General features: G+C 42.2%; 1 protein-coding gene and 1 long non-coding RNA gene across 2 annotated transcripts; both read right to left on the bottom strand.

The window, feature by feature from the left end:
• Nucleotides 1–1,399: 1,399 nt before the first annotated feature.
• Nucleotides 1,400–10,662, bottom strand: LOC311122263 (lipolysis-stimulated lipoprotein receptor-like). Its single transcript, XM_084196653.1, has 10 exons — nt 10,450–10,662; nt 8,911–9,240; nt 8,599–8,718; nt 6,363–6,509; nt 5,694–5,897; nt 5,427–5,486; nt 4,991–5,119; nt 4,249–4,585; nt 3,612–4,092; nt 1,400–2,360 (listed from the first exon to the last, which is right to left on the bottom strand). The coding sequence occupies exons 1-10, from the start codon at nt 10,487–10,489 to the stop codon at nt 2,325–2,327; spliced, it is 1,884 nt and encodes a 627-aa protein (XP_084052779.1). The 5' UTR covers nt 10,490–10,662; the 3' UTR covers nt 1,400–2,324.
• Nucleotides 10,663–12,319: 1,657 nt separating this feature from the next.
• LOC311122264 lies at nt 12,320–13,315 on the bottom strand. Its single transcript, XR_014612406.1, has 3 exons — nt 13,245–13,315; nt 12,901–12,948; nt 12,320–12,401 (listed from the first exon to the last, which is right to left on the bottom strand). It is a non-coding gene; the product is annotated as an uncharacterized lncRNA (long non-coding RNA).
• Nucleotides 13,316–13,729: the final 414 nt, after the last annotated feature.

Genomic DNA, 13,729 nt, shown 5'->3' with positions numbered 1-13,729 from the left:
AGACACAAGGCTGAATTCACAAACCTTACCTTGTGAACTCGTTTGTGATAACCACTGAATTGTAATGGTACCCTGATACAGAGGATACAATACAGTGTGAGGTATTAAAGGCGAACACAATGGAAGCGATTTAGCAGACTATCAAATAAAGCAGTATTACACACTACATGATGCTACTATGCAAGAAGACCAATATTGCTCTCAATAGGTATTACAGCCCTGAAAATACTGATGCAATTAACAATAGTTATCAAAATCAATCAAATTCAATTAACATAATTGCAATAAAGTCAAGATTAGTAATCTAAACCTAAAAGCAAACATAAGAACACAAGTCCCACACATGTAGTATAGCTCTTACCTCATCAGTGTATATGCATCCAGTGAAGCACTTAGCTCTAATGGCCAGCAGATAGGAGCCAGCAAGTCCTCATCTCCTATGGCATCTGCCTTCTCTCCTACTCCCTCCCTCTTTCTCTCGTTTTCTCATCCCCTCTCTGTTGGTGAAGCAATCAAAGAAAACTAAGGAAAAACACAAATCTGTATCAGTTGTATTACTTTTAATTTGTATTCATACCCATAGGAAAAATCTGTCAAACATAACCACTGTCTTTATACAAATTACATTGTAGTGTCAGGCAGGTTGTAGTGAGTGAATAACATTAATTAAAAGATAGTTGGACTTTCTTTGTGAAACACTTATTTCAATACATACCACGGCTTTCAGCCAATCAGCATAAAGAGCTCGAACCACCCGGTTTATAATTATCTATATAACTCTTATAGTTTGCATATTTGCTTAATTCATATCATTAGTTCTAGCCAAAAGCAGGGTGACAACAAAATCTGGTGGAGCTGATGTACCAAGCAGGTGGAAGCTGGGCTCCTGCCTTGTACAGTACCAATCCTCATGACTTGCCACATCAAAATGTGGCAACAATTCAATTACTGGAAAAATTTAAATAACCGGTATAAAAAGAGGGCATCATTCAGTCAGACCCAATGTTACACCACATCTATCATGGAAATTGGAGAAGCAACGGGAAAGGCCTTTAGAGTACAATCTATGGAAATAGGAAAGACAACGTATGGTTATGATGTTCATGTGGTCAAATAGTAGATACCCATAAAGACAAAAACAAATACTGAAATACTAGTGTGCCTTCTGTATGTCATACAGTATTCCCTGCATGATACTCCCTGAACGAACAGCTCTTCTTCATTCCACAGAAACAAGACAGTGACATCAGGTGGTATCTCCTAGAACAGCATGTCAGATAGCCTATTATTGAATTTTCACTTAGTCATGCTTTGATGTCAATTGGAAACTAAGTGAATATTCGACTGAAGTAGAAGATCGCTCCATAGACTGTATTTTATAGAAGAAAAAAACCCTGAGCATTTTGAAAAATATTTATTGTAAAATGATGCCTGTTGTAAATCACACTAAACACAGCAGGTATGACAAGTAGACTGTACAACAATGCATTTTTCATAGCAATGTAAAAATTAAAGGACAAAATATGATCTGCCTATGGGCTGAAATAATTCATGACAAATAAATGCTGGACAGATATTTAAAACTAATCCAAAACTCTAAATATGATGATAAACACAATGTAACAATAACTTGGCTATTATTCAATTTTAGTCATTTAGCAGACGCTCTTATCCAGAGCAATTAGGGTTAAGTGCCTTGCTCAAGGGCACATCGGCAGATTTTTCACTTAGTCGGCTCAGCAATTCCAACCAGCAGCCTTTCGGTTACTGGCCCAACGCTCTTAACCGCTAGGCTACCTGCCGCCCTAATAAAATCTATTCCATTTCAAATGTACAGCATGATCTAATTCTCAACAAAAAATCCATGACTTCTCACAGTAAATAATGAAAAATTCAAATGAATACTTGCTTTAGAATCTTACTCACATTGACTGTAAGATGAAAATGAATGGTTAAAAAGAGTGATTGAAAACAATTTTTGTTTACTTTGGCAACTGCCATTCCAGTGTAGGCTACTTTAATTAAGCCTTGGTATGTTCAACCACACACTACACTTAGCTCTTCAGTTAGAGCTATTCTGTACATAAAAAATAATTGAGAGGACATAAGGCTGACAATGTTTTCAGTAAATATGAAGCACGCAATTACTAAATTACCCCAAAAGGTCATTTGTACATAAATATCCAGCATCAAATTTTTATATCTGAGTTTAGGTATTGAATATAAAATCACTGTAGCAAGTTTGCAACATTAGTACTATTTACATAGACGACTGGTAATTGCGTTAAGGGACAGATCAGTTACGCTGGGGATTATCGAACGTCTCACACCACCAGACTCTCCCGACTCACGGCTCCATTCTGTCAGAAAAGAAAGAGTTGAAAGAACCAGAATGATGAGTTGGCCTGGTACTGTACTAGAAGTATTACAATCAGACAACAAGAATACATGTGTAAAACCCGCTAAAACATACCACCACAATTCTGGCAAAACCAGAATCTGGACTTTTTCTTTTTTTCTGCTAAATATGATTATACAATTTTTGTAACTAGCATTAAAGGGATACTTCAGTATTTTGGCAATGAAGCCTTTTATCTACTCGTGGTATCCTCTTTGAATCCGAGAGCGAAGACTCTTCTCTCATCTAACATATAGGCTTCCTTTTTGTGGACAGTCCCATCACAAGTCAGAATGTTGAATAAACTTCATTTGAACGTCCTTTACCTGTTGTCCACTGATTCTGTCAGACAAAGAATATCCAGAGTATTGTTATTAACCCGACTTTCAGTATGCTGGTCTGTATATCAGTTTGTATTTCCAGTTTGTAGTTTCAATAATGATGCAATTCGCACGCTACTTGCACAATATGTCAACAATGGCCGAGCTTAAACGAAGCACAGACCGAACGTTGTCCCACACAATCAGCTGGCAAATTTCACAAGCACTTCCAGCTGATTGTGAGGGAATGTACTTCAGTCGACAACGTGAAGTTACATTCGGCTATTCTTTACATATTGTGCATCATGTGAAAAGCATCAGGACATAAACCTACCGGTGCCGCAAAACGTTGGGAAAACAATACTTTACTGTGGACATTGGATCTCCACTTCCTTCCGGCAAAAGGACCAATAGCACGGACAACAACTTTAGTGAACATTCTGGCTTGTAGAGACTATTGCCTCTTTTTCTCTTTGACTGATTATCCATGGAATAACCATGGTAACAGTCTGATGTTTAGGTAAAACTTGTGGATACCATTTTTATGTCTCTGCATCCTGTATGAAGGAAGTTACAGGTATTTTCGCGAGCAAATGCTAACTAGCGTTAGCGCAATGACTGGATTGCTATGGGAACAGCATGCTAGCTTTTCCTTCAAGCTGCACGCAGAGACATAAAAAGGGCATCCACGAGTTAATCTGACTCTGGGGAAATAGATAAAGGTCTTCATTGCCAAAATCCCGAAGTATGCCTTTAACTATGTCGATGAAAGTAGTTCTATGAACGAAACAATCAATGAGGCATTTTGGCAATGCAGTAAATAACGCTGTGGCCTTGAGTTGCACCCTGAATGCTCAATGCCCATTTGCAGAACCCTGTGATGACTGACTGACCTTGCGCAGGTTGCTCTTCTTGGAGGACGTCAAGCTCTCGTCATCGCTAATGTAGGGAGGTGGGGGAGGGGCTGGGTAGTTGTCGTCGTAACGACGGTCGGGGAAGGCAGAGGGCGGTGACATGGGGAGTGGAGGGGGTCCACGGGGGGCCCTGCCTCGGTCCGAGCGTTCGCTGTCGCTGTCCAGGCGCTCGCGGCTCCTCGCCCTCTGCTGCTCACCTAGACGTTTCTTCTCCATGGCTTCCCGCAGAAAGCTATCATCATAGGCGTCCCGCCCACCGCCACGGCCGCCACCACGCTCCCGATCACGTTCGACGGCCATCAAGTCGTCACGGCTACGGCTGCGTCTCCCCTGGAGACCGCTGGCCGGGCTGCCTCCGCGGTGACGGTCGTCGGGGGAGGGCTCGCGTCGTCTGCGGTCGTCAAAGTCACGGCCGCGGTCGCGGTCATAGCCGACGCGGCTGCTAAAGTCATCATCCGAGCTGAGAGGAGAAAAAACAGTGGGTAAACAACTTGGTCAAATAATTATCTTCCCCAGATTTGACCTCTGAGAGGTAAGGCTCACGCACTAGAAATACGTAGGGAAGTAATGTAAGGTAAAAGGAGAAAGAGTGAGAGGTGCCAGATAAGAGCCTCACCCTCTCCTGTCTCTGGCTCCTCCTCCGTCACGGCGGTGGGGAGGGTAGTCGTCGCGGGGATCCCGGGGGTCTCTGGGGTAGCGGTCTCGGCGGGCGATGTCGTCCAGGTTGTCCATGGAGCGGGCGCGTCCCTGGGCCCCCATGTGGGGGGAGGGTCCACCTCCTCGCCGCGGGTAGTCGTCACGCCCCCGCTGGCCGTGCGTGGACACGCTGCTGATGGTGCTCATGGCCTCGTCCTGGTCGTACACGGTGGCGAGGGGCGGGGCCTGGGAGCGGCCGCCGCCACGGCCCCGGGGGTCATCGTGTAGGGAGCTGACCTCACTCATCCCCCCATCCACTGAGAAAGAGAGAGAGAGATGGAGGGAGAGAAGGAAAAATGAAGAGGATGGGGAAATGCACAAGAAAGAGAGAGATCAACCGCAAGTCAGAGTTAAAAAGCACCATCAAAGAACATTACAACACATTAAAGTTGAAGCCAGTAGAAGGCTCCATGTGAAATGAACGAATACTTTCCCCTTTCACTTGAACAACCCTCATAAAACACAACATTGAACTGATGGATGAGCCTAGGGACCATATTCAAATAGCTTCTCAGAGGTCCCGCCTGGCTATTGTGATCTAAAAGGTTAAACTGATCCTAGATCAGCACTCCTACTCTGAGGCTCTTTGGGATTACAGGCCCCGAACTCTGAAGTACAGTACAGTTGACATGGGTGTGTTTATGTGTATGTGTAAGACTCACAGCGGTTGTACTTCCCAGCGGCGTCACCAGACTGGGTGAGGTCCAGGTTGGCTAACTGTTTCTCCATGTAGTAGATGGCCCGCGTTGCGTTCCCATCTGGGTCCACCTGGATACGGTAGCCGCTCCGAGCTGAGGAGGAGGGAGTAAACCATGACACATTGTGACAAGCAGGGTTGGTCTCAATTCCATTTAAATCCATTCAATTCAGGAAGTAAACAAAAATTCCTTTGAAAAACAATGAGGAAAATTTGAATGGGAATTTCAGTTTACTTTGTGAATTCACTGAATGGAAATGGAAATGTGCCCAACCCTGGTGAGGAGATGAAATATGCTGATATTCCTCAGCCCGCGAGCCATAGCTCTTGTTAGACTTTTATGTATTATCACAAATAATCAAACAGATTGAGGATTTCTAGTAACCGTTTTAACTACTCACTTTGGTCTCCTGCGCCACTGTTCTGGTCATGCAGCAAAGGCACCTGGGAGCCCTGTCCAACTACAAACAGAAAACAAAAAAAGAGATTTATCAACAAAAGGTTCCTCACGCCAGCGTTGAAAACCACATTGCTGCGAAAATGTGCAGTACTAAGATCTGAAAGCAAGAGGATCATCAATCCACACAAAACTGAGAAGCGAAAGTCACGCATAAAGTGCTTTTATCCAGCTAATTGTCATGTTAAAACTGGAGGGAGGCTGTAGTCACCTGAGCTGGCTCCGTCGTACTCCCGTCCGTAGCCGTTGGGGTGTAGTGGGGGGCCACCCATCCCCTGGGGTAGGGGCAGCATGGGCATGCCGGGCTGTTGCATGCCCCCTCCGTAGGGTGGCTGGGCGTACATGCTGGGGGCATAGAGCGTGGGGGCGTAGTGGCTGGGGACGCCTGACTTCACCGCCTTGCCTGCTTCGTACACTGAATTGAGAGGAGTCAGTTCACCGTGTTACGATGCATTAATGTTGTAGTTAGGTCGTAGTTAGGTAGCATACTGGAAATACATATTGTGGAGGGCTTACTTCATTTGCCAGGGTTTACTTAATTTGCCTGTTAAAATGTGTTTCATTGTAAGTATGATGGAATTCAATACAACCAGTGTGTTGTGCACGAGCAAAACCTATATGTCTTTCTATGAAGATAAGAGTAGCAGCACATGCTGTATAAATAATATGTACATGAGAATGGCAAATAAAAGGTAAACAGTGCAAGGGTCACAAACTGGCAAAGTGAAACTGAATGAGAAAAAGGAGTTTGGTTGAATGGAATGGGCACACTCATGTGAAGGTGGCATCGAAGCAGGATGCTCTGTGCCCAGTGGAAGAGGAACAATTAAGGGTGGTGTTGGCGTGGTTTTTGCACAGAGCGGTGGAGAGTGGTACTTACGTGCCCGGGGGCAGCAGCATTTCTCAGGGCAGCAGGGGCAGCTGACGTAGCAGCAGCAGGTGTGGGGGCAGCACTGGCACCAGCAGATCGCTATGAGGAGCAACAGCAGCAGGAAGCCAAACACTACCAGTACCACCAACAACCAGTCTGTAGACAGAGAAAGAGTAGAGGGGGAAGAGAGAAAGTAGAGAGAGGGAGAGAGAAAGTAGAGAGAGAGAGAGAGAGAGAGAGAAAGTAGAGAGAGCGAGAGAGAGAGAGAATGTATAATTATGTATGTACAGGCAAGCTAATGTGTGTGCCATTCAGTCAAAATGAAACATCTCCTCTGCGTTCTCCGGGTGGCTATCAGCGTGGTTGAATATTAATGTTTCTGTATTTACATAGCACTTGTTCATGCAGTTCATGCAGAGAAGTGGAGGACTTCTACTGTTCAAAAAGCCAACTCGACAAAGCTAATATCTTCAAAGATGTGGACAAGAAAATGACAATTTACAAGTCTATCAAGAACACTGGAGAACAGAGTCCTAGTATAGAAAAAGAAACACATTCATTTTAGAACCTGTAGCTTGGCTAGTCCAATTATCAGTCTAGTATGCAAAGCTACAGTATGTATTGTGTGAAAAGTCACAATGACAAGCAGTAAACATTGGAGCATCTACACGACACGTTCATTTCAGACATCAGAGAAACCAGATAAGACAGGTTTCGGTTTTCCTTTTTTTTCAAACAATGGGTTCAGTGAGTCATTCTGTCAGATTAGAGAGCTAGCTGCACGGGATGTAAAAACAATACATGCCAATATACTGAACGAGGATATATTAACTTAAACCCCACATCTCCTATAAATGTCATAGGCTGCAGTCTGACTGAAAAAGAGTTCATGTGCAGTTTGAGTCAACACAAAGCAGACCAGAGCTATGTGCTGAGTGGCCTCATATTGCAACAATGTCAGTCTTTAGGGCTAGCATTATGTTCTGCTGAGAGTTTTGCGGTCTCGACCATGAAGGAGAGAAAAAACAAGTTAGAGTTGAATGTAACATTTTATTCCATGCAACCTAATTTTATATTTCAAGGGTTACACATTTTCTCATAATCTGTTTTTTAAGTTGTTGTGAGGGGACTTCACATGCAAGCACAAGTCCAAACAAGATAATAGAAAAGAGGAGTTTTTTGGTGGCTGTTTAGCGGTCTGTTGAGCGCTACTTTGAGATGTTAAGCAATGTGGTTCCTCATTCTAAATTTAGACCTTGAAGGTGGTGTAATGTAAAAAAAAAAATGGAGATACTGAGAGGCTTGATTTAGTACAGCCAAAATCATTGCACAAACTACCTTGATAAAAACATCAACAAGCTTGATAACTCAAACCAGCAAAACCTTAGTTTTGTCGGCCTTTCTCAAGGGAGGCTGCTTCTCTGACTCTACATGTTCTAACCACACTGACTATATGTTGTCTCATTCAAAGCTGTGAGGTATTTGCAAGAGGGTCCAGGCCAAATATTATTCTCCTGAAACTTAACCTATACAGTGACATAGTTTTATTTTATTTATTTATTTTTTGTTAATATGTTTACATATTACCCTAACAATCATGGCTCTTAGGCTAGGGTTGGGCTTTACTGAATATAAGGGGCAAATTTGAAAGTACCTTCCATAACCAGTAAGTCAATCTCAGGCAGGAGATCAGTGGTATTAGACTTTCTCTCTGTGAAAGAAGGAAAGCCACCATTATTTTAAAAAGCCCCAACTATCTTTCTAGTAAATGACTATACCTTTGCCCTCTAGAGTCTCCCTCACAACAACTTGTCCTTCTTGGAATTCCCTGCTAAGTGGTTCATGAATCACTTCAAAATGGAAGTCATGGATCCTTCCGGAGAAACTTCACTGAGCCTTGAGGGATGCAGTCTCATTAAGCACAACCAGGAGTTGAATAGCAAATTTGGAAATTGTGGAACTGCCTGAAAATTGGATTTGGCTTTTCAAGATAATTTTACATTTGATTGTTACCGCTATAAGATTTTGTGTTGCTCCACATGGTGTCCAGCTAACTCAACAAATAAACCAAAGCAAACTAAGGGGAAACCAACACAGAGTAAACAAGTGATTGTTCCTCATAGGACAGCAGTTCTGTGAGGAGCAGTGGTATAGGACTTGGTAGAGAGATGGAGGGGTGGTGGTGGAAGATGACGGCAGGTCAGGGGAGCTCTAAGAAGGGTTTGTGAGGATAGAAGCCACTCACCCAGCACTATGAGCTCAGTGTAGTCCTCGCTGTTCCCTGTCAGATCCTGAGCAGACACCACAGAGCACACGTACACGCCGCTGTCTCCCCACGCTGTCTGGGCAAAGTTCAGGTCTGCGTCTAAAGAGACAAGTAGGGTGGGTTTGAGTAAGGGACACTGGCAACAGACAAGACTCACCGTGATATAGGAGCCTTGTAATGGAAGTAACACACAGACATAGAGAGAGACAGGAACACATACGCACACACCGGTGTGCACGCCCGCCCACACACATACACACCACATTTGAAATCACTAAAAGCCAAACTCACTGTTCAAGATGCTGACTTTGCGCCCCTGGTAATCCTGGCCCAGGGTGACAGCACTGCCCTGCTTGGAGGCCACAATGCGCACTGTCCGCGTGCTGTCGGCACACTCGATGTTGGCGTTGTAGTTAGGGTTGTTCTGGGACAGGACGTTGTCAGCGCTGCTGGGGTTCAGGGCTGCCTGGATGGGGTCCCTGCAGTAGGACTTGTACTTCCAGGTGATGACGGGTGGCTGCGTGGAAGACGTCTGGAAGTTGCAGGTGAGCGTGACCGGCTGGAACAGGATGACCACGTATCTCTTGACAGGACACTGGACAGAGATGGCCATGGTGGAACCTGGAGAGAGAATAGGGGGTGTTTAAAGAGGATAGTTTGTCTCAATGCATGCAGGTAGATGGAGACCTTCACCACCCATAAGTGTGCAAGAAAGTGATTGTTAACTGAAGGCAGCTAACTTTTCTTGTGAGTACATTATTTGCTCAATTTTCTCATTTGTAATTCAGTAGCTCTGTGAGAGTGAGATTGAAGATACTCTGGGTTTGGCAGGAAGCTGACCAGTCTGTAAATGACAGTCACAAAGGTCTGCCTGGTATCATAGAGAGTAGATGCTATGAGTCACCAAGACCTTCAGCTGGGCTTGTTCCATCAACAAAACTTTACATTTGAGTAATAGCCTAGCCCTAGATGCTGACCCCATGATTAAGACTCAGTGAGATTATATAATAGTTCCGCTTTGACTGAATTATATATTTCATAGGGGTGAAATTGTATCAAATTTATAAAGGCAGACATCGGCATTTGGCATGAACATATTAGATGTTACTTGGTTCCATCAGAAGCTTCAACTTGCTAAGTTTGCTTCACAGCTCTTCAATTGTCGAAAAGGTAGCATCCCTGTGGAATTACTGTTAGATGAACAAATCTGTTGAGCTATAGATTCATATCATATTTGGAGTAGGGAGGTAGTCTGACTAGTATCATTGATGTGATATTATCAAAATCACACCCCTTCATCTTATTACAGGCTGTGTGTGTGTGCACAAAACATTTCAGGAGACAGAAAATAACAATGATATGATGAATACTTGATCTGAAAGTAAAAAAAATAAGGTTTTGACTATGATCCAGTCTTAAAAATGTATGTGCGGACTAGCCCTTAATTTATTGCATTCTGGCATGATTGTTGTCCACCACTGGAGAAACAGAAATCTGTGATTTAACTAATAAATAAATCACTAATTATCTGAAATATACATAAGACTATTATACATGTTCTTTCTTTAGGAAAAACACTCAGTATTACTTATGGTAGTGATTTTACAAAGCCTACACAAAACTGTAAAAGTAAAAAATACATAAACATAGTATTTCGGCCACGTCATGAAGCAAACAGATGAATAGCATATATAAACGATCAAATGCATACAGATTGAGGCATTTGGTGGCCAACACCTGACAAAAGAAAGAACTCAAGAGATTCAGGCTACCTGATCAAATTGGGCCCTGACCCTCCCTTTTGAAAAACATTGCATTTCCTCTCCCTACCTGTTGCCATAAGGACCGTCACGACGAAAGTCAGGAACATTTTTCGATCCGGAGTATATTTTATAGAAGTCTCAATTTAAAAACCATGTATAGAAATGAATTCAATGGCAGCAGAAAAGCCATTAGAAACCTTGTAGAAACGCAACCATGTATTGTTTTTTCCTTAACAAGGTAGGCCAACTTCCGACATTTTGTCTCACGGTGTAGGTATGCGAGTAGGAGGCGGACCTGACAGGTGAGATTGCCAAGCCTCTTGCACAATAGGGGGACGTTTGATGTGAATTCTGGGGGTGGCCATTGGAAACTAATATTACATGGTTGGTTTTAATGTGAAATTTGTAATTAAATATAATAATTTGGATTGTAAAAATTTATTTGAGTTTTATTACACAGTTTTAGTTAATCGCCCTCGACATTCATAATGTAACTTTGAACGTGACCTGGGATACACCCATTCCACCTCAAACGCCCGGGAGTGATAGTTGGTATGGCCCAGCTCGAAACTGGTTAATGTTCAAGCTTCAATGGCGGCGTTGCTGCCTATGTCGCTATACTAAGCAGTAGCAGTGTGGCGATCTCAAGCTGCTGGCATAGTAAAACAGTTGTACCCTATGAGGAGTAACGACTGTATGGGCGCGCATGCGTGAAATGCCAGTAAAAGCGGCCTTCAATTGTGGGTTTCAATTTCTATTTGATTTGTGGACTTCAACTGTTGCATTTTCTTTGAAGAAAGTTCGTTTTACAGACAGTTTTTACTCTGAATACCCTTAGCAATGGTATCCTACACGTTTCACATTGTTTTGATTGCGATCCCTATTAATAAATCCCTTTCATACAGATGCTTTACCTGTAAAGTACCTTTATTTTAGCAGGTTCAGGTTTTTCACATCACTATCAGATATGAAAGATAAGAGATCCCTTTCAATGCAATGAACATAATAATAATAATAATAATAATAATAATAATAATAATAATAATAATAATAATAATAATAATAATGTAATCCAGACATAAAATAGCAGTCAATTTCTGGTTTCACACTGAAGATTTGCACAGCAGACCACTATGGAAGGATAAACATATTTTCAAACTTAAAACTACAACATATATTTTGGTCTTGACATTCCCAACACTAGTCTTTGAAGAAAAAAAAAAAGAGAAGGTAATTTGTGTTTATTCAATTCACAAAAAAACACAAACATTTTAAATAAAAGTAAACACTACTGGTACCTAGATACATACCAATACCAGCAATCCCGCCAGGTCTGAGGGTACCAGAAATCCCAGCAGGGCTAAGGTCTTAGGGGATACAAAATCATATTTGATTAAAAAATATGGTATTAATCTTATAAGTGAATCTTATATTGTATATGTGAATATATAACTTTCTATTTTCTAACATCAGTGTTTTAGTAGATGTTTACCTGCTGCACCAGGAACAGTCTTCATGGCTGGGCAGTCTGTCATTAAAACAGTTCATGATTAAAAACATCCTTCGAGGGAAGGGTATTTAAGTATTTAAATTACTTAGTTATGGAATAACAAATCACATTGACAACAAAAGACAATATACTACTGTGAAGATACATTTCCCATCCTGACTGTTGAATAGTAATGTATATAAATCTGTTTTGCCACATTGTTTAATTCACTATTGAGTCTTACTTCAGCCATAAGTTATACTTACCAACCACAGAGATGTTTTTCAATCGGACGCCATCAACCTCCCAGTCGAGCGCCCCAGCTGCTTCCCCGCTGTCTGAGCAAAAGAGGATCGTAGCTCTGGTATCAGCAAGACATAAATCGCATCTCCGAGGCAGTGGTGCAGCGGTGGTGGAACAACTTGTGAGCTTTTCCATGGGGTTACTTCTCCGATACAATGGGGTGTCATTCCATCCATATATTGTCTGCACTTTTGCACATCCGTCATCATTGCAGGCTGAACAGCTTCCTGAGAATAGGAGGCATGGATAAACACAAAGGCAGCAAGTAGGAGCATTAAAATTAACACATTTGGAATATTACATTTTCCTGAGCAGGTTGATCATATAGATGGATTTAACTTGACATTTTTATTGATGGAGCCCGAAAATAATAGTAAAATGACACACAACTAAAAGTTGTTTAAAACAATACATATCTCACACAGGGTTGGAGAGAGAGAGAGAAGGTAAGAGACAGTGAAAGAGAGGAAGAGAGTGAGTGAGGCCGAGTGAAACAGCATGAAAGAGAATGTCTCTACTGGTTTAAACTGAACACACAGCCTCACTTACAGGAGTGTTCCTGAGAGAGAGTGTTCCACTTCCTGCATGTGTGTCAGTCAAGTAGAGCTCATTACATGACTGGCTGCTCTATCAATCTAAGCACAAAGCAGAACATATAAAGCTTTTCATTGCAAAAACAATCTCAAAACATTTAAAGAGCAAACCGACAAAAAGGGCAGAGCTTACCATCAGAGTATTGAATTGCTGCACTGATGATTAAGAACTGAAGAATCACTGGAAACACAGGAAATTATAGTTATTTTTTGTTTTCATTGTTGTAACAAGCACCAAAAGCACCTATTTTGTTCAAAGTTATTGATTCCCACAAAAATGGCTGGAATAGAAAATGAATGAATTGAAAAAGTATCAGAAGTACTGCAAACACACAGTGTACTGTATGACAGAGTGATATACTGTTTAGTCAACATGAAAGAGAGGAGTTGGTGTTTCTCTACAAGTAGGGTGAGTCAACATACCCGCTACTGCAAACACATAACAAGGCAAGTAAAAGGAAAAATAAATACCGGTACATTTCACATGCTCCATCCCAGCCCCTCTTCTTCTGTAAAAGGTAGTGTCGTATCGGGTGAATGGTGGCAATTATTGCTGATAAACAAAGGAGTCCGCTCATACGGAATCCTTGATCATAAGTTTATTCGTATCACAAGCTTTCAGCATGAGTGACAGATGTCATGACATCCGGAGAACGGCGCCTCAGATTGGAATGGCCGTTCTGCCTCTCTTTGTCTAGCCCCTTACTTATAAACACTGCAAAAAGATGGGTGGCTCCCTCTTCTGGCCAATCACCAGTCTCCCCTGGGGCGTCACCCCACAAACGCCACATTTGACCTAACATAAACAACATTCCATTTCCTCAAGAAAAACATTTAACAAAGGCATAATCCCAATACACAACATTTCCCCCCTTCGAGACGAACTAAAAGTCTCGAAAACAAACAGAATAGGATTATGACAAGTAACAATTTATCTTATTGAGTATCTTTAACATTAAACC

Source organism: Coregonus lavaretus (assembly GCF_964263955.1).
Source record: "Coregonus lavaretus genome assembly, contig: HAP1_SCAFFOLD_4214, whole genome shotgun sequence".
NCBI classification, from domain to species: Eukaryota; Metazoa; Chordata; class Actinopteri; order Salmoniformes; family Salmonidae; genus Coregonus; species Coregonus lavaretus.
The sequence above is the reverse complement of the archived record's forward strand: the minus strand, read 5'-3'. Positions and strand labels throughout refer to the sequence as shown.

Excerpts from the sequence above, each read along its gene's own strand:
- LOC311122263 (XM_084196653.1), bottom strand. The coding sequence starts at position 10,489 with ATGTTCCTGACTTTCGTCGTGACGGTCCTTATGGCAACAG. Across the intron at positions 6,510-8,598 it reads CACTGAGCTCATAGTGCTGG|ACTGGTTGTTGGTGGTACTG; the intron begins GTGAGTGGCTTC and ends CTCTGTCTACAG. Across the intron at positions 5,120-5,426 it reads CAGTGGCGCAGGAGACCAAA|CTCGGAGCGGCTACCGTATC; the intron begins GTGAGTAGTTAA and ends CCTCCTCCTCAG.